The 23,536-nt window shown below is 41.6% G+C and overlaps 2 protein-coding genes across 5 annotated transcripts in view; one reads left to right on the top strand and one right to left on the bottom strand.

The window, feature by feature from the left end:
* The window catches only part of LOC124185707 (Kv channel-interacting protein 4), a 48,396-nt gene extending 25,768 nt beyond the window's left edge, over positions 1 to 22,628 (top strand). Inside the window, exons 2-5 of the mRNA XM_046576728.1 lie at positions 19,359 to 19,428; positions 19,510 to 19,580; positions 20,727 to 20,999; positions 22,200 to 22,628. Of these exons, the coding sequence (XP_046432684.1) occupies positions 19,359 to 19,428; positions 19,510 to 19,580; positions 20,727 to 20,999; positions 22,200 to 22,247 (462 nt within the window). The 3' untranslated portion in view covers positions 22,248 to 22,628. The remainder of the gene's footprint in view (positions 1 to 19,358; positions 19,429 to 19,509; positions 19,581 to 20,726; positions 21,000 to 22,199) is intronic.
* Positions 1 to 23,536, bottom strand: part of LOC124185698 (dynein regulatory complex subunit 5-like) — a 57,412-nt gene that overhangs the window by 30,655 nt on the left and 3,221 nt on the right. For 3 of the 4 annotated variants that reach the window (XM_046576715.1, XM_046576716.1, XM_046576713.1), the window contains 10 exons: positions 18,755 to 18,888; positions 17,924 to 18,196; positions 17,563 to 17,754; positions 17,308 to 17,469; positions 17,104 to 17,242; positions 16,272 to 16,509; positions 16,051 to 16,206; positions 15,584 to 15,698; positions 13,536 to 13,723; positions 11,843 to 12,002 (listed from right to left, as the gene is read on the bottom strand). In XM_046576715.1, coding sequence (XP_046432671.1) covers positions 11,843 to 12,002; positions 13,536 to 13,723; positions 15,584 to 15,698; positions 16,051 to 16,206; positions 16,272 to 16,509; positions 17,104 to 17,242; positions 17,308 to 17,469; positions 17,563 to 17,754; positions 17,924 to 18,196; positions 18,755 to 18,801 — 1,670 coding nt within the window. In that variant the 5' untranslated portion in view covers positions 18,802 to 18,888. Of the gene's footprint in view, positions 1 to 11,842; positions 12,003 to 13,535; positions 13,724 to 15,583; positions 15,699 to 16,050; positions 16,207 to 16,271; positions 16,510 to 17,103; positions 17,243 to 17,307; positions 17,470 to 17,562; positions 17,755 to 17,923; positions 18,212 to 18,754; positions 18,889 to 23,536 lie in introns of all 4 variants that reach the window. The other variant, XM_046576717.1, reaches the window with a different exon arrangement.

The raw sequence follows: 23,536 nt of genomic DNA, 5'->3' as shown, positions 1-23,536 counted from the left end.
GTTCTTTGAAATCGTTAGGAAATATCAACTGCAATTCATAAATTGGCAAAACCGATTTATTTCCACGGAGAAAATGGTTTGTTTCTACAGCGTTGACAGCGTGGCGAATAATTTCGAGGGGGGCTGAAAAGGTGCGGAAAAATACAACGTACGTAGTCTCCGTACCAACTCCCAACGAGCTTTCTGACGAGTCAAAACGGCGATACGACCCGCCACATATATCGTACACACGAGGGGGAAGGAAAACCCTGACGCAGGGAAAATCCGCGGTCGACTCAAAGGATGAAAAATGTCCGTTCTTGGTATTTAGTTTATGGTGAAAAGCTCTTGACAAGCATGAAATTCGAGCCAATGGACCGCAGGACGTAGTTGACGACGGTTTAAAATTCAAAGTCAATTAGGTATTCAGGTTACGGTGCGGTTCTTGAGCTTTGAACTTGACTCCTTACGCAGCTCGCTTCTCTCCACACAAGCATCTACTTGGTGCTTATTTATCTCTCCGTTGATTTTCCACTGATAACGGGCGTTCGCAGCTTTCGTAGTTTTTGCCCGCTGAGTCGAAAGAATGACTCGATTACCAGGAACGAGATAAATAAGATTGCAGTGCCGTATGAGCGGAGGAGGGCCGAGAGGGCAGTGATTTATAGAAACTGACCGGAGAAATTCAATATCAACGAATGGTTCAACAAGTAAGAAAAATCTACGGGCTATAATATCGCGACGAGAGTAACAGACTCTCCAGCATCTCTCTGTACGTATGTCTTACTCTCTTTCTCTCGTCGGAGAAGAAGTTTAGTTGGATACTGCGAGGCTGCGAGATATTGAACATATACGAGTGTATATGAACAGCGAGATATTCTCGCTTGTTATTTAATAACGACAGAGAGCGTCGCGGTGACCGCAGGATTAAGCTGCCGTTGCCTTTCGCTTTTCGCAACGGTCAGTCGGCTGGATCCGCTGGCTTAATGAGAGTTCAAAAAAATGGGAGGGTCATTAAAGTACTAGATAACGCTTTTTTTGTAAATTTTTGCCTCCCACCTCTAGTGATGACGATTGGTAACGATTGCTTGTTTTGCCCACTACTGTTTTTTAACGTTAGCTAATGCTTTATCAAGTTTATTGGCAAATTTATTCCTACTTCATTAAATATTAATCATTCTTAATTATTGCTACACATTAACGCGTTCACTAAAACGCGAATTCATTATTCATCGAGTATTAAATACATTATATATTGTCTTTTTTCTTAAATATCTGCAATAAATATGATATTTTCTAAGATATTATTATTGAGCGATTCATGCGTTATTAACACCTCCTTTTAAACACACTTTTCTAATCATTCCCAAGCAAGAAAATACGTTCTCGTACAAGTGTAATAATTTTTTCAAATGTATATTTTAATAGGAAAATTGAAATTTTAGTTTTTGAACAAAATATAATATTTCATAATTGATGTACGCATACCTGGAATGCTTACCCGTGTTTTAGCGTCAGCTAATACTCGAATGGTCCCTTAAGAAATAATAAGTCCAGTTCGTACTCGACCCAGAATTTTTCCACGACTGCCAATGAGAATTATTTTCCTCCTGCCTGTGAACGTAACCAGTGATCTTGCGTAAATCTAGGTAGACGAGCTACCGAAGACAAAGTAGTAATCATTCTCCGAAAGAGTCTTAACGCCTCGAGACTCCGAGAAGTCTTCTTCCCTCTTTTCCTCCCGGCTTAACCATTATCGGCGTCGCTGTATCTTGGCGAGGAGCGAAGTTCATTTCATCCACGTCTGGATAAAATAATGCTTTGGTAGAAATAAGTATAGATGCAGGATGAGTCAGCGAATATTTCCGGATGAGTAACTGCACTTGTTTTTATTGTTTTTTTGTAAATTTAGAATTTTACGGTGCAATTTGGGTCGTCGGCCCTGCAGTGACCAGCGTCTGATCGATTCTTTGATACAAAACTTATTTCTCGCATATCTCAGAGAATTCGTCCGTTACTTAAGTTTGGTTTGAATGATCAAATCGATCTTGTATCAGTTGTCATTTCGGTTGTCTGTAGATTCGAATTCGTATTAACCATCGTAAAAGATGGAATAGATTCCGTTTACAAAATAACCAAATTACGTATTCAGATGAATTTTTCTCATATATGTATCATTCGCGATTTCTGATCAACCCCTAAAATATTCCCTCTCGCATCAGGCACATCGCCCTTTTCAAATCGAGCATGCGCCCCGTCGCGTCGTCCGACCAAGAAAACCAGGATGTAACGAGTTATATTCCACGAACATAGATGATCAGGCGGTGAAACGGCGCGTTTTGCCGCGAGTCAGATATGCCGGGCAAAAGATACGAAAACTCGTGGGTTATATGATAAGGGAGCGAAGAGAGAAGAATCGCGGTAGCGACGTATAAGTGGAAAGGGACAAGAAGAATGAAAGGTGGTCGTATACACACACGCGTCCATGGTACACGTCCCAGGCGCACATGCGAGATGAGAGCAAAGTGTGTTCTGAGAGGAGAAAATGAATGGAGGGGTCGGGGGGTAGGGAATAGACGAGAGAGGGACGGAGCAGAAAAGGGGGGTGAGAGGAGGCGAGAGGGGGATGCTGGGCTCTATCGATCTCCTCTCCTCCGAGTATGACGTCATCGAGTTCTCCCACCACCGCCGCCGCCGCCCCGGCACCCTCTTCAATGGGGGCTGACACGCAGGTTGGTATATGTGTGTGTGCGTGGGTATAATCTGGCCATGGGGATGACCTTCTGGCTACAGGACTACCAGCAGAAGCCAAGTGGGCGGACGGTACTTAGGGCGAGATCCTCGGCTCTCTCGATCCAGCTGTAAACTCGACCGCTGGGAGAAAAACAAACCCGTTCTCAGGGCAGTTCGTTGAGACTCGGATGTGTACCCTTGGTGCCTTCGAACGATCGGAAAAAGGCGGTTATAGGGCCGGCCTGTGGGGAGTTACTCATGCTTTAGTAACCAGCAGCCGATGTCGAGTAGCCTCTTTTGTATCAACCTCGAGATATCTTGATGAATCGTGATGTAGGGTTAGACCCGAGATTTCTGACCATTCCTGTACCGAATTTCACACTGGTTGACTGATGAGTATTCAAATATCCAATTACTCAATTTCACACTGAAATCCGACCTTCAACAGCTACAGGATGGAAACCTCCAACAATTGAATGTACAGTTTACTGATCAGGCGTAATGAACATGCGACCAAAAAGGATATATCATAAATAAATACCGGTAGCGACTTTCCGTGGCTGAATTCTGTAACCAACGTCCCTCAGGTTCTGGTTTTTACTTCGCGGATAACACTTCGCTGCTTTTTGACAATGTTCGCGTTTCCAAGGTCGATCCATTCCCTTCCGAGGTCACCCACCCCTTGGACTCTACCCACGGTATCACCGAGAAACACAATGACCCAATTCTCCAACTTTTCCCCAACGTGCAGCTGTTCTCCTCTCTCTCTCTCTCTTTCTATTTCGTTTCGTCTCTGTCACATCGTCGGGCAAACGCGTGACGTCATTGGTGCGTCACTACAGCCGTAGATAAATGGTTTGGAACACGATCCGTCCTTGAAGAGGATCGAGTGAAATAAGAAGACGTTGCTAAACCGGAATCGTGACGTCATCTCAACGTTTGCTTCACTGTTTTTACAAACCTGTGTATTTCACGTGCAGAAAATCATTCGAGGGTATGGAATCGCGTTCCGCGATGTGAAATCCGACCGAATGTCCCAATCAAAAAGTTGGGAAACGCGAGGAAAAACCGTACGAAAAATTTCCAAGAATTAGAGATGATAGTTAATACAGAAGAAACAACGTCGCTGCTATGTGATGCAGAAATGGATCTACCCAAACGGAATACTGGATCAAAGGGACCAAAATTCAACAATCTTGAACGTTTGAACTATGAAACCTTTTCTGAAAATGTTGATAATTTGGCTTTTGTCATGAGAGTTTGCTCAGGTTTATTTCTATCACATATACTAACGATGTTTTATCATTCGAGTTCACTATCAATGGAAGAAATCGATTGCTAAAGATGTTTGAAACGGTTTTTCAACTTTCGATTTACACGCCCAGCCGATTCAACCGTAAAGAGTTACTATCGGTAAAATACATTTCAGATTGGCCATACTTTATACGGTCTGATTCAAGACCAAACAATACCCGCTACTTATTGATTAGGAACAGACTTCGAAGTCGCGGCTTGCCTGATTGTATCCAAACTTTCCAAATTCGGTAACAAATCGCCGAACAGTCTTGGGCGTGGATTACCGTTTGAGATTTATCGATTTCCGCCCCGGGATTATTGCGCAAAAATTTAATGTAGAAAAGCGCATTGGGCTATCTCCCAAATGCGAATCGTTTTGCATAGAGAAATCGTCTTATGCAAAACAGAGCCGCAACGCGACGTGCAGGAGAGGAAAATGTAGTCAACGACAAGGCGGTCCGAATTGCAACTTCGGCGAGGAAGTTTATTCCGCGAATAACTGTGTCTCTCCTTAAACTTATCGCCACGTATAAGCTGCAGCCAGAAGTACCTGACGCAACTTTATACGTGTAATAATCCGAACAGCTGACGCAACGGACTCGCATCGAAACTTGATAAGAAATTAACAATCGCCTTTGAATCGCTGAATAACAGAAGTGGCGGAAGATGTTCAAGGTGGACCGGGTGTGAATTCTACTCGAAACTTGAGTCAAAGCTTTATTTCATGAGATTTCGTTGCAGCAAAACTTTGTAGCAAGTCAACGAGCGCCGTCTGAAGATAAGTTGAAAAATTATGGAAAACGAGGTGAGATTTTATACCGCAGGAATGAGAATTCTCGAGACAAGCTTTGTTCTGGCCGTTGAATTCTAGCTTGGCGGATTTTAAAAGGTCATATTTTCCGGCTGAAACTTGATCCCGGTACGTTATGCACTCTGGCACGAATGTTTAAATCGTACGTAAATTTTACAGATTTCGTTTCCCTTTTTACGCGATCCTCGTGTTATATTTGAAAAAGGGGATCGGGGCGAGTCCACGGGGCGCATTCACGACGATGTGGCAAGCGTATACGTTTCGTGAATTTTTGAACCTTCAATTTGTTTGACTGAGTGGGGAGGTGGCTGCGAAGGAGAGAAAGAGAGAGAAAAAAAAACCATCCTCCGAGGGTCATTTTCGCTTTTTAGTGCAACGGACTGCGAGTTATGACGGACATCTGGCCGTTGGACGATGGGAAAGTGAGGTGAGGGGGGGATGTGAGGGCGAGGGAAAAAGAAAAACTGGGTAAATAAACGAAATGAACTTCGCGAAGCGTGAAAAATTTACCGCCCAGAAAATAACCCCAATTTTCTCACCACTTCGCAATTACACGAGGAAATATCACATCCATCTCGCGGATATTATATATATATATATATATATATATATATATATATGAATTTTTGTTTCCACATATTTAATAGTTTTAGGAATATAAAATAAGATGCCTGTTATAATATGAGCCCTTGATGTTAATATTTAGTGCTTACTGAACGCAATTTTCCATTTTCCATTTTCCATTTTTTTAACGCGCGAAAGTAATTTCGGTTATTTCTGAATTTTTAGGCTCAGTAACAAGGCAATGTACATAAATGTCCGATACATATTTCTGCAAGGAATCCAATTCTCTACAAAAGAGATGTCTTATAATTTATTAATATATCAACACTTTTAAAAGTTACTCAAGGTTGCAGTTGAAATTATGTAAAAATTCGTTTTTTTTTTCGAGATTCACTGGGAAAATACTAGACTTGTCACAAAATATTGTGGGTATTTTGCAAAGCATTTCAATCGTTATAAAATCATCTTATTCAATTAATATTTAACTAAAGCAAATTTATTTTTTGCTAAAAAATGGTTCATTCAAAGTGGAATTGCGTATATTACATATTATTAGTTGTAATAATTACAAACTAATTTTACTTAAATTGAAAATTAATCGAATGACATGTCTTTATAGCGGTTGAAATGCTTTACAAAAAAGTCTACAACATTTTGTGACACGTCTAGTATTTTCGCTGTTAATTCACCGAATTTATCAGGCGCATTTTTGCTGCAATATCCCGCCGTTTGAAAGAGTAAAACGATTATACCTTGTTCCACGCTCAGCAGCTGCGAAATCCTTGCGAAAAATCTACCTTGTTATTCACTTCATCGTCAAGCTTTCGGATGGTCGAATGCGTACTGCACGCAAAGGGAAAAGTGCGTGGTACGCATAAAATATTGTTAATTTTATAAAATTAAATATTATAGCGCAATCGCCTGCAATCCCACATACGTCACAACGAAATTGGCATCTTTTGCCTGAGGGAGGGATCGGAAGTGTAAAAACATAAGAAAGGGTAGGACTGGAGGGAGGTGAAGGAAAAAAGACGAAAAAAAAAATAAAAAAATAGAAACAAAAAAAAAAAAAAAATCACATAACGATGCACGGGGGTCAACGTGGTAAAATATTACCAGGGTTTGTTTTGTCACGAGATCGCTGTAGGATACGTGATACAATAAGGTATATATATAGGTTAGAGGTATACGTGTTCGCAAGCCTCTTTTTTCCCCCTTAAATTATTCACGAATGCGTCGCCGATTGAACAAGATTGCTATTTTTTCGCATTTTTCCCCCGTTTCTGTTATTTCGTTTCTATTCTCTACTTGTATACATCATTTTTTTTTTTTTTTTTTTTAAATTCACTTTTCTTCTTGTACCGTCTAATTTTCGTGGTGTGGAAATTATTACACGTTTCACCGCTGCGGGTCAAAGGCGAGTGAAAATTAGGTAGAACATCGACACCGTGATGACAAGTTTAATTACGTATGTATGAATAACAATACGGTGAATTATCGGCTACGTTTCAGCTGGCGAGAAATAAAGGGAGCCGAATTATGACATCAGGAAGGAAGTGAGCTAGGTCAAGAACATGACGCAACTTCCTGATGAAAGAAACTCACATCCGACGATAAGCCATCACTTTTCGCCTCGTGAAATGGTGCCGCCGGTTGTTTGATCGCTTTGTGTTTATTATACGGATAAAGAAACGCGGCGTCACGTCAGAAAAGAAATTTCACTTCCATATATATATATATATATATATATATATACTGGGTGACAATTTTCTTTTGATATTGAATTCGGGGTGCAATAATATTTATATGAATTACTAGGGGCTTCGGCAACTCTGAGCTTCGCACCTCAAGTTCGAATGTGCTTCGCCCCTGACTTTTTCACGACTAATAAAGCTTTCTCGGCGCGAGTAGGCTGCCAATTATCCAAAACGACGTTAATTGCAATCCGAGAAAGTAATTGTAGGGATAGGCATTTTCCCTCGCTTTATTCAGTAGCTTCAATAACTTCGCTAAGCGACCATTTTCACCCTCGCCTGTATATTTAAGCGCAAATCGTCCGTAATTTCCTTATCCATATTCGTTGGGTACTAAATAATCCGAACGATGAAAAAATAAATGTATTTTCAAAACTGCGATTGCGATTCATCGCGATAATGTCCCGAACAGACAATTCCAATAATCGAACATTTTTATGGTCATTCCTTTCATTCCACTGGTTTCAATCACTTTCTTTTTATAATACTAATTTTTCTCAAACGGAGGTACAAATTTTTATCCATCAGGATGACACGTGAATACCAGCTAAGGAAGGGGACTTTAAAAAACTACCTTCGTAGCGTTGTCGATGCGTCTTAAAACCGCCAACATCAAAAAAATGAAAAATTACCCTTAACGTCAGCGTATATATATATATGTATGAAAGACCGTGTCGCTGAAAAATCGTAAAGATATTTCTATTTTCACTTTTGTAATACTTATTTACCTTTGCGTCTTATCGTCGAGTATGATCTGCGTGTATAATGCGCGCAGAGAAGGAAAAACGGAATTTTCAGCCATTCCATAGAGCGTGGGCGAGTCACGCGTGGAATTCGTAACATGTAATCTAATCTAAAACAATGAAATTATTCCACGCCCGACACGCCGAGTAGTGCCTATCAAATGAATATCTAATTAAACACGAGAATGTTGGGCCTCGGCCTGTGTGACCGAGACCGAGAGTCCAGGCTGACTGGAATAATGTGCATACCTTATACCTACGCGTATAAAGACCTAAAGTGGCATACGACCGAAGCCAGAAATCTACTTATGAATTTATTATACTTATATAACATGGCGATGCAACGATTAACGTTGCGTCGTAACACGTAGTCGTTCTCCAGTCTGATTTCATTTGCATGGTGGGCGGTGTTCTTTCTATTCCGCAAATATTTTTCCACCCCGTCTGTGAGAATTAATTACTATTTAATTTCTCGACGCCGGACGGCTCGATATTATAGTCTTTGAGACGAACTTGAAATCGACCGTTAGAAACTCCGATGCGGAACGTACGTTGCGCAGTCGATGATCTCGATCCAAGAACGGGTCGGAAATTTTTATTTCTTTCTTTATAAAGTCATTGTAACGTGACTTGAATTTTTCACGCCACGCCTGCATCTGCATTTCTGATCGAATGAACAACCAGTTTGAACTTCATTGTTTTTTCACAGGATTTTATAACTGTAAGATCCTTAAATTTCGAGACACGTACGGTCATGATTAAGATGAGTGTGTATAATATCTCTCCCTTTCTGATTCAAGCTGTTTCAAATTCACGCATTCGCATATCTAGAACGGTAGACATGTTTGAAAATATCGGGCGAAAAAATTGACCGATATTCGTGTTTGGATCGAGGTTTAGAACGCCAGAATATTGTAGAACTAGATCTGGTCAGTCATGCATGTTTTTGCTGTTTTTAATCACAATTCGCTTCGTTTCCAATGCAATATTCAGACCCTGTGAAAAAAGAGAATAAACCAAGAAGGAATTGTTAGCGGTTCACTTGAACCTACGATTTTAAATATTCCACAGCAGTAATTAAGCGATCCAACGATCACGGAAATATGTTCACAAAAATCGCAGGAGAAACTTGAGCGTTGAATAAACCCTCGCAAAGTTGTAAAAAAACGTCAAATGTAGCCAGATTGAAAAAATCCCTGAATATCTCATTCACACAAATTGACAAAAAAAAAAAAAAAAAAAAAACAGAGCCATTTCTCTGTAACATTTTTGAATCACGTCCACTCGACGCGTGATCTAAGTGCACGGTATCAAGTGCACTAAAGGCACAGGTGCTAGAGGAAGATCAGGGGGCGTAAAAAGGCAAAAGCATGTTATCCGACATGAATAAATGTTTAGCCAACGTTGCGCGAATCGCACGAGTATCGACGTCCACGTTTCTCCAGTGAATAATTGACGATTCGTGCAAACTGCGGGGGCGTAGATGTTACCTGTATGAATAGATTGCGTGAGTCGATATCGCTGCGAATGGGCAGCTGCTAATATTTCCGATGGGGAAACGCAACCGCCGAATGCTATACCCGTAATGGCACTGGGTCAGTGAGCCAAGGGAATTCGCGGCGTCGAAAGATCGAACAGTGATTGCGAGCCCGCTGAGGCAAAAGCAGCACGCGATTCCATATTCCAATCGGAAATCCAGACTACAATTCCTCCGGAATTTCAGAACCACGCGGAAGACTTTGGTCGATGAGAATTCGCTCGTATCGTTTCTCTGTTTTCCAATATCGAAATGCTTCCTTAACGAGAAATCATTCGTCCGACTTTCTTTAATTCACAGTTCCTTGATCATTTTTTTTTTCTTCTTTTTTTTATTCCTTTTTATGTTTTAACAGCTTGAGACGGAGAAAATCATTTTTCTAACCACCCTGAATACCGGAAAAATTAATCAATTGGTTCGGAAGTAATCTAATTGAAAACTTAAACGAATATTCGGTCGAGTTAAAAAATCAAAACTTTTCGTTTATGTTTTGCAATAAAATTTTTCCATCATTTCACTCTGGACGTTTTATTGAATTTTTGGGAAATTCGTCTAGAGCTTCGTGTACGACCTTTACAATTATTTAATGATTCTATTATTGTCAGTCATGTTCAAGTTGTTCGCGTATTGCAGTTTTAGGATTCTATCAATTTGATGCGCACGATTAAAAGTATAACGTAATTTTTTTCCTGAGAAATTTCAGGAGAATTGAATGTTTCACGCATGAATTAAAGGTCGCACGTTATGTATGTGAAAATTTGCTATCAACCGGTATAAAGTTCACGAACATTTTCGCTGTTTTGAGTAAAATTCATTTTTTTACGCTCGAATTTTCGACGGATTTTAAATCTATGTACAATAATCCTGATGAATTTGTTTTCTGCCCGAATTATAGGTCAACTCTGTTGTTTTTCGGGGGTTTGTAAAAAATACTAAAATCATGAGTAACGCATGGGAGAGGTTTTTTTTGTTTTCTTGCGAAATAAAACTGCCAATATTATGTTATGAAGTGTGAGAATTGGTCGTACAATACTTCCCAACCACGATGACATACCTTACGTACATAGGTATTGTACATATATTATACACGTAGAAAAGCGTTTATAGGATACGTCAAGAATGGAAGAAAAATAGCGAGAGGAAAGGAGAAAGAGAAGAGGTAGAAGCGAATGAAATTGAAGTAAGAACGGAGGATCGTTTCCTAACGATTTTCCAAATTATAAAATTTTATTCGACGGAGAAATAACCGCGAGACGAACGGGAATAAAGAAAGACGTAAGGCAAGTATAAAAAAAAGAGTCTTCGTATACCATAAATATGAAGGAAAAAAATATACGCTGGCCAATAACGCACGGCAAAACGGCAGCTCGCCGTTTACTGTTCAGTAAAATTGTCTTCTTTCTTGAATTTGATACCGTAACCTGCTGTAGTGACGTCATAATATAGATATACATACACGTAATCAGCAGCAGCGTGAGGCGTAGGTGAAGTGATTTGAATAGAGCTCTCTGGTCGCGAGAAAAATAAATCACCTGAACGTGAAGTTTCTGTTCGGACAGAGAGAGAGAGAGGAAGGGAGGGAGGGAGAGTGACAGTGCGAGACACACAAAAACGAGGAACTTTACGCCTTTTACATTGGGTGTATGAAATACTGACGGGAGTCATAATTGCCTTTGTAAGGTTCAGCTATATGAGTACATGATTTGATTCAAAACACGCTATAAACCGATTTACACTTCTGGAACTTTAAACATATCGCGCCCGTTGATTTGCAGGGCGCATGAAAAGTTTACAACTTTTTTCCTGTCAGGTTGGGTAAAAAGTATTAACTACATCCACAATCGGGGTTAATAAACGGTTGGAATAACTGCTGTCGTCACGACTTGTAGAAAGATGCATAAAAAAAAGAAAAGAAAAAAAAGTGGCACAATATTCATTTTACAGCTTATAATATTCCCTTCTTCCACTTTATACCACCTTCGAAAGAACAGCCAAAGTCGTTCTTATCCCGCGATAATATCACAACAAATCAACGCGGTCGCCATACGTGTCTTCGCAGCTGTGACAAAAAGCCGGACCGAAACATTCCGCAAAATTATGTAGATCAAATTTTTCTCTAGGGATTAACTTTGTCAAGGTGAGAATAAATATCCCAAAAAGTTTGACTCGTGATTTCACGTTGCTACGGGTCTTTAATAATTGTGTATAGAAATACGCACGGTTTTTATTAAAGAAATTTGATGTACAAAGTATTATATAACGGTTTCATCAAATTAAAAAAGACGCAGGTATTTATCGGGGTGAGTGACTTGGGTGAATTTGGAGACAGAGTAAAAGTAAAATGCGGAAAGTATCTCGAAACGGGAATTTACAGAACTAATACCTATTCCCCAGGGAGAATCGCCGACCTTAAACGCGAGCTTACCGAGGTTCCGGGGCTTCGTTGGCGGAAACTGGTTCGGTCGACAAAGTTTCTTCATTGGTTGCCGACAAGGTCATCGATGAACTTCCGACCTTCGACCTGCTCGCTGAATCGTTACGAGACAATCTCTGGGCCTTTGAATCGTCAACAGCACTCCTGGACCCTTGATTGAAAAGATTGAAAGTCAAGGATACAGAATCGTTGGAGGCTCGAGAGATTTTAAAATCAGTCGTGGAGGATTTCGAATTTCAGACAAGTGTTACATTTTTTTGCAGCAATGCATGAAAACGACCATTTTTTAAATTCTCAAAAACCGTATTTTCTGTTCCAAATATTTCTAGACCGGATTCATCATAGACACATTTGAAAAATAAAAGTTTAGAGATTTTTTTGTACATTTTCAGACCGCTTAAACAATATTTCAGTATCAAAAAAAGTGCTAAAAAAAATGGAAAATATCGGCCCATCATGGGCCTGGTCTTGAAATGTTTGGAACAGAAAATACAATTTTTGAGAAGTTTCTGCGAACGTCAAAAAAGGTGGTTTTCAATATCACTTTGAATATTTATAAATAATTGACCGGTTGAATAAAAAATCTGACAAAATTCAGGATACGTTTGAAAGCTAGGGCAATTGTACAATAAAATTTGACCAAATCAAAAATGGCCAGGGTTAGACTTTGGTCAAGTTCGCATGAAATTCCCCATAAATTATGTTTATACTCGTTAAATCGCGAAATACGATAAATGAGATTTAGACCGGTTGACACAACTGTAACTTAGACGTTTCCGTTTCTTATATACCGGAAGAAACTTTCGTGCGATCGTATCTGAAGGATATAGAAAATCTGCGAACCGTAGAACGCAAACGGAGAAAGAAATATCCGGACGCGAGATAAGAAGCAATCGTGAATTTCGCGTGACTATAGCGGCTACAACATCATTATCAGAAGCCTCGAGCGAAATCTCACAGTCAAAATAACGGCGTTCATTTCGCTGCTTTCCCTTTATTATCATCCTTCTTCTTCTTTACGAGCGATTTAAATTTTAGAATATTAAATTGCACAGCGAGCAGTTTATTTTTTTTATTTTTTCACCCACCTTGATAACGCAAGAAGAAAAAATGGGCTTTGTCATTCACGCCGATTTTATATACCGAAATTTTCTACCGCTTGCATATTTGAATTTATCCAGTAATCCAGTTAAAAATCTTAGCTTAAAATATCGCGCGCAATATCCGAGAGTATAACCATTCAATGTTTCACGCGAAACACGCCATCGTATTAAACACCATATAGATAGAAAAATAAAATTGCATTCGTGCGTCATATCGGATAAAAGCCACGAGTTTTGCAACCAACAGAAATCTGCAAGGGTCTTCGAATGACTGTACCGCGGAAAGCATCAAATTTACCGTACGAACAAAGTCTGCACGATTGATCATAAAAAAAACTACACCTCCCAAACACTACACTTACAAATATGTCCTGCACATAAATCGGCCCGTTGAAAACTTATCGCACAAGAGAAATAGATTCGAAATATATTTTATAATACATTACTAGTTTGAGAAAATTTGTTTTCCTACGCGGAATGAATTCACCGAGCTTTGTAACAACCTCAGTGAAATCCCTGAATTATTATACCAGCGAATTATGTGGAAATAATCGAGGCGCATCTTGTCGTCAATAATTTACCTGTCATCATCCTAGAACGCGTTCGGAGATTGTCTTGGAATCCAGCAGGAATTTTGGCAGCGGGGGAAATTTGCATCGACGTATAAGCCGGCGGAACAGTGAGGCTGACCCCACGTGGATACGTACTACTGGAGCTCATTCTGCTGGACATTTGACGTGGCCGGTTCTGTCTGTGAAATTTCTTGTTTCTGGGAAGACCGATTTTCTCCTTAAGAATTTTTCAACGTGTCTCGTACATGCACAGCTAAATTTCCGACACGGAGAATCCTTGGCTGATTATAATTATTATACTTATTGTGCAACTATTGTGAAATACAGTCCAAATATTGACCTGGAAATTTAATTCAATCAACAATAAATGTATCAAAATAATACGTGTGAATGATTCTAGCTGGCATAGTTTGGTATGCAAACCAAAAAATAACTGGAAATAAAAAATGACAAAATCGAAATTGTCTACATTCCCCGTTTATACTCTCTGCACAGACCTTTTTGTAATTGGGATTTTTTCGGCATCAGCTGTAATCTTTTTCCGTAAAGGTACGGATCTAGGTGAAAGAAATACTCGGTCGTACCGACGGTAACTCAATTTCTAACCCTTTACAGAGGGCACGTTGAGCCGTCTGACGTCATTATAAATTATCTGTTACGTGCGAGGGTATTTGGTTCAAAGCTCTCCGACAACGCGGAGGTGGTTGATGTTGTTTTATAGCGGGAGACAAAGGACAATTCCGATCGAAATGTATAAACCGGCGAATGGGTGATTGCGACAATCGGAATTGAACAATGCGTCGAGTTCGTTCAATCGTGACGTCGAACAGAAAAACCAATTAATTTATACCCCCTCACTGCCCGCCATATTGTAGGTTTATTACGGTTCGAAAATTATATGGAATTGAGGCGACGTCGTAAATTCCTATCGCAGTCCAATTACGTTAATTACGTAATTTCTTGCTGCAGGCGCAATTGAAACTATTAAAGCGATCTCGGACAATTAAAAGAGATACAAAAAAAAGAACCAACGAAATGTTTAATTGGTATGGTAGCAAGCCCAAATGGCAAAGTGGATTTTCACCACGACGAATAGTCATATATCACAACCGATTTACGGTTGAATATCCTGCAGCGAGGGTGGCTTGAATCCAAACCGGCCTCATTATTTACTTATCATGGCGCTCAAGCCTCACTTAGAAAGGTACCAAGCCAGCACACTTTGTCTCTGTCCAAGCGTTTTTTATTTTTTTTTCATCTATCATTCAGGGGTTTTAAGACCCCTGAAAAATCCAAACAATTATGGTGTTCGTTGGTTCGTTGGTTAACTGTAGAAACAGGTAATTAATTTGTCGCGTAGTAAGAATTTTCCCAATTAAATTCGTTGTTCGTTTTCTTTTTTTGTTTTTACAATTTATGGTGAAACGGCTCAGAATTGAATCCTCATCCTTTACCTAAACGGAGCCAGGCTTTCAACACACTGACGAGTCCCTTGTCCGAGAGTTCGCCGTTAAAATGAAAAGAGATGGAAGAATCTCAATCCGTTTTTCGAGAGCCTCGAGGAACAGCGTCGTTCGATCAATCGAGACTCGTGCTTTTAGTCCTTGAACCCGAGAAAGGCCCTTTACAGCTTGACCTGACAATTTAGTTCGGACGGTCCGAGTATTTCGATTTTGCGCTTCGAGTACAGGATAATCGAATTCACGTGTAGCAGAGATTGCTGGTAATAAATACGTCGTCATGAGACCAGAACGAAAATCCGGCTACTTGTACATTATGCCTGCTGCTCAAGTCAAGCCTAGTTATTTTGCGACAATTTGTCATGCTTCGGTGTGGTAAAAAAAGTCAGGATAAAACATTAAAGGAAGAGCCGCGTAGCCGTGGTGCAACTGGACGTCTGCCAAAACGAAGATTCATCGTCCTGCAGAGCATGGCCTGCTTCGAGATCTACATCCTTATTCCCCCAGATTCTAAGACTTGGCGGTTTTCTTCAAACTGGACCGCGATACGTCCTGAAAATTATTCCCAAGACCAACGGCGAGTGCTCATCGTCTTACCTTGCGACGGACTCGCTGATCGTGTACTCAGACTTCTTGGAAAAATTGCACATCCTGACGTCGAGACCGACGATGAGGTTGCAGGAGGTCACCGCCACTTCGAAAGCTTCTCCAGCTGCAACGCAAATGAAAACATCATCCAAATTGTCTCGTTCGTCGTAAATTGTCCCTGCGTCGCGAGGCTGCATCGACTGGAATACCGGAGCCAAACAAGTGAAATCCTGCAATTCCACGCGATTGCCGATCAACTCGTAAAAGCATCCACGTATTTCACGGAACATTTACGATGCTTTAGAACGCGGGATCGTCAATTGTACACGAAATACGCGGACCGACAAACAAACAGCTCCGATTGGCTTGTGTACCTAGATATATATTCCGAAACGTGACGTTCCTTCTAAAACTCGCGGGTTGTTCGACTTTCGCATGGCGTGCAGCTTCTCGTCTCTAATGTCCAGGTTTCTTACCGATCGGTCCAAGCTCGTTGTTCGACAGGTCCAATTCGAGTATCGGCGATTTTACGTAGCCGGAAGCCAAGCATTCGGCCATGTTTATTCCGCCCTCGGTGGTCAGGCTGCAACCGCTGATGTTCAAACTCTCGAGAGTCTGGTGGCGCAGTATGACTGGACAGAACGAAAGTCCGGTAAAAGTAGTTGAATCGGCCAAGTATTGAAATTTTTCGTCTTACGTGCACAGATATGATTGCCACCAACGTCCGTCAGCGGATTGAGCCGCAGATTAAGCTCCTTCAAAGGCGCGGACGACTCCTGAAGCAGTCCGTGGACGATGCCTTGAGCCCCACGAGCCCCGATGTAGTTGTTCGCCAGGTGAATGATCCTCAGCCGTTTATTTATCGTTAGATATTCACCGACGGCCTGGGCGCCAAGATCGCCGAGTTTGCAGTGCGAGAGATTCATTTCTACGACCTTTGGTGAAAGAGAGTAACTGCGACGGTATCGCTTGAGCGTAATCAGCGGTAAGCGAAGAACGAAGACGGAGGATCGATGATTCCCGGATAACGTTAAACGCGGCATTTAAAACTGCAGGAAAAAAGGCTCTGGGGGTTGAACAGCCGAGATTTTATCACAAATCGAGTATTCGCCGGTATTATATTGAGCGAAACACGCTATCGCGGCGTTATCGCAATCCGCGGCAGTTTGATGACGGTGAAAATAAAATGAACAAAGTTCCGTTTTATTTTTTGTTCCCCCGTGGTTTTTTTTCTACATCAAATGGAACAAAGATAACGCGCGTGGTACAGCGGCTGCTGCAGGGAATAAACGAAGCCCAAAATTGGCGGCGTCGACGCGTTTAAAATTCAACCGCAAGCCCGTCGCTTGCATATAATATTGTACCGCAATCGCATTAATGCTAGGATTCGGCCAATTTTCGTACAGCTTGTTGCAACTTTGCAGACAATTATATTGGGTTAGGTTAGGACGTGCATCCCTAACCATTGCAAGCGCATAGAATCGTCCTTTATTTGGTCAGCAAACGCGTATATATACATATTCCCTTACCGTATTATTGACCGCCATTCCATGAAGCAGAGCCGCAACACGATGGGAGTCGAGATTGCTCCTGGTAAGACTGAATTTGGCCAATCTCACGCTGTTCTTGATACCAGACCCGAGATTCTTGCAGTCCTCGACCGAAAATCTAGAGAGAGAAAGAAATTTACAGAAAAATCTGATCGAGATAGATTCAGCAGCAGCAGCACTCACTTAAAGTCCCTCCAATCGAATCCGTCGTTCATGTAAATCAGTCCGAAGTTGATGGACATTTCTCTGAGATTGGGCAGGCGAGTTATAATTTCATTGAAAGGTATGTGATTCGGGGAATCCTCCTCCTCCGATATGCACTCATCCGCTTTATCCGCCGGCGAGCTGTAAGAGATTTCCTTATCAAAAGCTCGGCCCATTAGCCGGGGGAAGAGCCTTTGTGGAGTGACACGGACCCGGGTAAAAAATCGGACTCACCTGCTCGGTACGAGCGAACGAATTTTCAACATGAATACGTGTTCTTTGCAGAGCTCTATAAACTCGTTGCAGGACTCCTGCTGACCCTTGAAAAAGGTCGCCGGAAGGCTTTCCAGATACTCCGAGAAATGTCGTTCGACGTAGAGACGACGCCACGAGCCGCCATGATCATCCGGATAGTTGTGCTCCCATCTTGATCGCGATTTGAAGGGTGAAAATAATGCGATTCGGAAATTATCCGGACTCGGGGTGGTGAGAACGCGTACGAGTGAACGATCGAAGAGTTGGATTAATTTTAGAAATTCTATATATACCCACTCGAACTATTCCCAAAGACAGCCGCCACGTATCCCATATCTACCTGTCACTGGCCGCACGTTTCCAGAAGACCTCGTCAGGTATCCACTTGATCGTCAGCTCGAAGGGAAGATTCGTCGGCAGGAGTTCTAAGAGCAGGTCCCGATCAACGGGGGTCGGCAACTCGTCAAGTATAGGGTTGTCCTGCCAATGCTCAACGAGGACGTGCATCGCAAGGACCTTAAGTTCAGGCACAATGTTCGCGTCCCAGTTCTCATCCTCCGGCCTGAGAGTCCGCTCTTGTTCGTTCGGTAGCTGAATCGTTTGCTGTGAACATCTGCGGCGGGGTCAACTGAACATCAACGAATGAATTATTTCCAACGACGATTGGAAACGGGTCGCTAATTTCGAACGGAAACCGGAACGGAACGCCCTGCCATGCGGCATTTTTTCGCGCGGCTAATTAATCATCCGTCTCTACGTTCTACGCCGCGTTATTTGACTTCCGGTTGACTCGCCGTAGACGCCCCCCCCCCCCCCCCCGCCCTCCTCTGGTCGAGGGCTCTTCCTTTTTCATTTTCTCCGTACTCCGGCCGGCAGCTGATTACCTACGGAAGCTAGTTCGCCGGCGTTTTTAGCTAGGCAAGTATACTTCAAAGAGTACTGGCGGAGTGCGCGCGAGAAGAGCCGTGGCGAAAGAGAGGAGCGCCGCATTAAAATGTATATTACTCTAAGAATTCGTCATCGTCGCGCCGTCTCTGCCTTTGTTTTGGTTTTTTTTTCTTTTTCTTACTCCCGCTCTCTCCTTCTCTCTCTTTTTCTGAGATTCTAACCTCGGATTAAAGGATTAATTTCCGAAGTTTAAATACCACCGAGGTATACGTAAGTCGCTTACCTGTAAGTTTCAAACACGTTCCTCGAGATTGTGTAGGGTATCCTCATCGTTTTGAATTTCAATTGCAATGCGTAGATTGCGTCAGCGTGTCACCGAGTCAAAAGGCAGCCGTGTTGTTGCGGAGCTTTTTTAATCTGCAGTAAGTGAAAAGAAAATGAAAGAAAGGACATTAGACGACTATCGAATATCCCGCCACGTTTTATTCCCCCATCCGCCGCTGTATTCAGATTCATCCCCGTTTTACGACGAAAGCAGAACACGTCAAAGACAGGAATATTTTCACCGCGGGCCAATACGCCGATCGGAAAACAGCGGATGAATAACAAATGGTTTGTTAGACACGAAACGACGTTTCATTCAAGCCCGTTGTATGCGCTGTGAATGGCGGGCGAAAGCAATTAGCCAATTAGAGAGTATTAATTGTACATATCCGTTGGGTGTTTGACTTTTTAATTGATTAAAGAACGTCAATACATCGGTGTATACATATTTCGCGTTCAACGTATCGATAAAAAGGCAAAGGCATCGGCACACTTTGAATTGTACGATCGTGAAAACTACCCCCTTCACGTAATAACGATCGATTTTTTCTATTATCTTCCAGGAGTGTCCCGAAGGAGTGGTCCACGAGGACTCGTTCAAGGACATATACGCCAAGTTTTTCCCGCACGGCAGTGAGTTTTTCAATTGCATTAAAGAAAAGCCCTCCTGTAATAACCCAATCGGTTAACGGAGTGTGATTAATCGAATTACAGACTCGAGCCTCTACGCCCACTACGTCTTCAAGGCCTTCGACGTGAATTGCAACGGAGCCATCAGCTTCAGGGTAATTAAAAATTTTAATTAGACAAACCGACCCCCCGTCCTACCAATTAGCAACAGTACACGCAGCGGCGAACCGGGAAGGAAAAACGAGGAAATAAATTACGGATAGAGGCACCTCGAGTCATCGGCGTGTGTAACCTGTAAACATCAGATGTCACGAATGCGCGATAAACGTGACGTGTATCTGTTTGCCTGCGGCTGATCGATTAACCGTGTTACATGTTTACATCGACGCCTGTAAGCTTCCTGCACGTGAAAGCTCACCGACTGGACAGCTTCTCTTATCACTAACTATTACAGCCGTTACGTATCACCTAGTCGGAAGGACTTCCGCCCGTCCGGAACCCGAGATTCCGTTTAGGTAACGAGTTTAGGCTAAACGAAGGTACCCGCAAGGATCAGGACTCCGAATCCCTCGCAGGATTTCAGAGAAAGAATAATATAAAATTGTCTCTTTGGATAGGTTGGGGACTTTCGGTGGCTCAGAAACTGAGCCCAGCTGTCGGTTATCGAATCCTGCGAAACTCAATCCGCGGAAGATTGAAGACTCGGCAAAAATTATAAACGCGGAATTGAGAATCTCGACAGCACCCTCTCTTCCTCCTCCCTCTGTTCATCCTCTCGAGATTTATTTCCCCTAGAATTAATATACCGTAGCAGCTAATCCCCCTTCCCACTTTCGATAAGGAAATCGATATTCACCTGGCTCGCACGTTGGACACTTATATCTCCTAGCGGCGGTAATCATGCAGGTATATGGGCGGGAGACGTTCGATCAGCCACTTTAAACCCTAATTTAGATCCCCGCTGGTTTGAATTTCCCTGATGCCGTTTTATTATCGCTGCTGCAGCGCTCGAGTGTATGTCACTCAGCCGTCTCAACATTGGTTCGGAAGGATCCGGAGTAGGTGTAAACCAAAAATTTTCAACCGCCGTGTCGAATGAAAATTGTCAAAATTCTAAATAAAAAAAAAAAAAAAAAAAAAAAATGGAAGACGGCTTCTTTTCTCTCACTCCGAATAATCGAGCTCAATAATCTAGCGTCCGACGCGATTGACCAAATTACTACAAATGCGAACCGCAGCCACGTCCCGAGTCGCTTTGTAACGTCGATCCTCCGGCATCACCGTAAGTTCGATTATTGCAGGACCTCTTGGTCACTCTGTCGACCCTCCTGAGGGGCAGCATATACGAGAAGCTGAGGTGGAGCTTCAAGCTGTACGACATAAACGGCGACGGGTGCATCACGAGGGGAGAACTTGGCGAGGTTGTAACGGCGGTTCACGAACTTATGGGAAGACGGCATCAAGTCGACGAGGAACGAGCTGCCCGCGAACAACTCGACAGAGTATTTAGAAAGCTCGATCTGAATCAGGACGGCGTCATCACGATCGAGGAATTCATCGAGAGCTGCCTTAAAGTAAATATTATCATTGTTGTACTAATATTTATTTTCTTTTTTGTTTATATCATTTTTTCAAACACGCGTACAGAGTGATCGCACATGTCTGCAACCAAAGAAACTGCACAGGTATTTTGTTATACCGTTTATTGTGGATTCTCATTCACCGAAACCGGGAAAAATACCGACTCAAAAAGTTCCATCGCGTCAAGTTTTTGCTTCAGCTCGTGTTTGTAGTTTCATTTGGAGTGAAACTCCCGTTTCATTCGAAATCTGGTATCTTATTCTTGATTATAAAAATCCTATGCGAAAGTGGTTTCTTACTTCCATTCGACATGTATTAAATGAGACTCAAGAATAAATACAAACAGGGAATCAGAAAATGGAAAGCGGAAGCGTGTTCGGAGAAGCATAAAAGAGAAGGAGAAAGGGTTTCATAAGCGAAAAGAATGAACGCGGAACGTTAAATACATGTCATAAAGAAATTGTTTGTTCAATTTTATAAGAAATATTGTTTGTGTCATTGTAATGAAATTTTCATTTCATCTTTTCATTATAGGTATGCCAACCCCTTGTATTTGGCGAGAATACTGTACGCGATGAATTCCACGCATCTATAAAAAAATGTTTTTTGCAGGCTTGTGTTGTCTATCAACAGAACGGTCCGTCGTCTGCTATGGGTGTAGTAATGCGCATGCGCTACAATCCGAGAAAAGTTATTTGCCAGGGTAACCAACCGTCACGAAAGTAGCCTAAAAATTATTAAAGATTCACACATCGCGGCGACCTGTAATCTGAATTTATGACCGTTGGTCACCCTGACGAACAACTCTCGAACATTCTGTCGATAGATAATCACTCTGTATATCTTTCGTACAATCGACTCGCCTGAAAATATTAAACTTTGATATCCTAATGTGTAATATTTCAAACGAAATTCATGAAAACTGAACAAAGATTTCACATTTCAGGATTTTCAGTAGTTTTAAATATTCTTTCTCCCTAAAATGTATACATAATTTCAGTGTTTCAATTTTTCAAAGATACGTAGACGTTTACTTTTCATCTTTAACGCGCACACTTGAGAAGATTTATAAAATTTCATTGCGATCATTTTTCACCCAAAATCATTCGAAACGTCTGTAAACCGGCGATCGATAATTTGTCATTTGATATTTAAAGGAAAGAAAAAAACATGTTTGGCAATTATCTTTCAAGGACGAAGTGATCACGCGATCCTTGGCGATGTTCGACTGCGAGCTTTGATCTCCGGCTTCCCCCGTCGCCGCGACGCCCCCGACGCCCCCGACGCCCGTAACGCCGCCATCGACGACGCCATCCCAATCGCCGGCACCATCGCCGCCACGTTATTCCCTGCTGCCCCCGATCCCGCCGCTACCGCCGCCGCCGCCTCCGGGTTACACAGCCCAGGATCACGAACTTTACCTGCTCCTTGCAGCCCACTGGTGGGACCAACAGGATACGCCGTTATTTTGTTAGGAGTTCGACCCGGATCGCAACGTTCGTAGATACACGTATAACCCACCGTCTAGGTGATAAGAAATTTGCAAATAAGTTGACAAAAAATAAAAAAAAAATAACGTCAAAGGACACGCAGAACTGAAAACGAGGTGTGCGAAATTGTGTGAAAAAACAGAATATATGTTGGGAAAGAATATATTGTGGAACGATACGTTATACGTGCGCGGTGAAATTTTATAAAAACAACTGTAATTGCAGGTAAAACGGAGATTTTTAATCGACACGTGTACGATAACGATTCGCGATTTAAGATTGCACTGGTATTATCACACCAGTCACACCCGCTTAATTTTCGCGCATCGTCGTTTGATACAAAAATAAAATATGTAATAAATCGATACGATATAAGATCGATACTGTACGATACGTTATACAGATTTCGGTAAATCATGTTTACTGCAATGCCGTGATACGGGGGAAAAAAAACCTTGATGTGCAAAAACGCAGATATTTTTGCGCGGTCGATGATTGTGTCATGTACCTCGTTCGATTAGTCAAGATAATATTATATGCACACGATTGGCTGTAGACGTTATGTTATCTGGATTAATAGATGATGTGCATTCGTATAATTACTAAGGAATAACAAGACTATGAATAAAGAAAATTACATATAAATTCTATCGACATACATACATATATATGTAATATATATACATGTATGTATAAAATATGTAAATACGGTAATTCCTGTCTTAGTGAGAAATTGAGTGAAGAGTATGATGCGTCGTAACGTTACCAACACGACTCGTCGTACATTATTGAAATTGTAATCAGAATCCTTTTCCAGTATTCGAAATAAAAGAAGAAAAAAAAAATTATATATTCACACCTAATTTAAAAGAACAGTAATCGTACGCTTGCGACCTGCACATACGATACAGGCAACATACTTTTTGAATCATAGAAACAACATTTAAATCATTTGCGATATATTGACATATTTATCTGCTCCTTGGAAATTGTCGCGACTCTATGACGTATACATATATATATATATATAATTTATCGGT

Source organism: Neodiprion fabricii, chromosome 6 (assembly GCF_021155785.1).
Source record: "Neodiprion fabricii isolate iyNeoFabr1 chromosome 6, iyNeoFabr1.1, whole genome shotgun sequence".
Lineage (NCBI taxonomy): Eukaryota > Metazoa > Arthropoda > Insecta > Hymenoptera > Diprionidae > Neodiprion > Neodiprion fabricii.
This window is presented reverse-complemented; position numbering and strand designations above follow the sequence as displayed.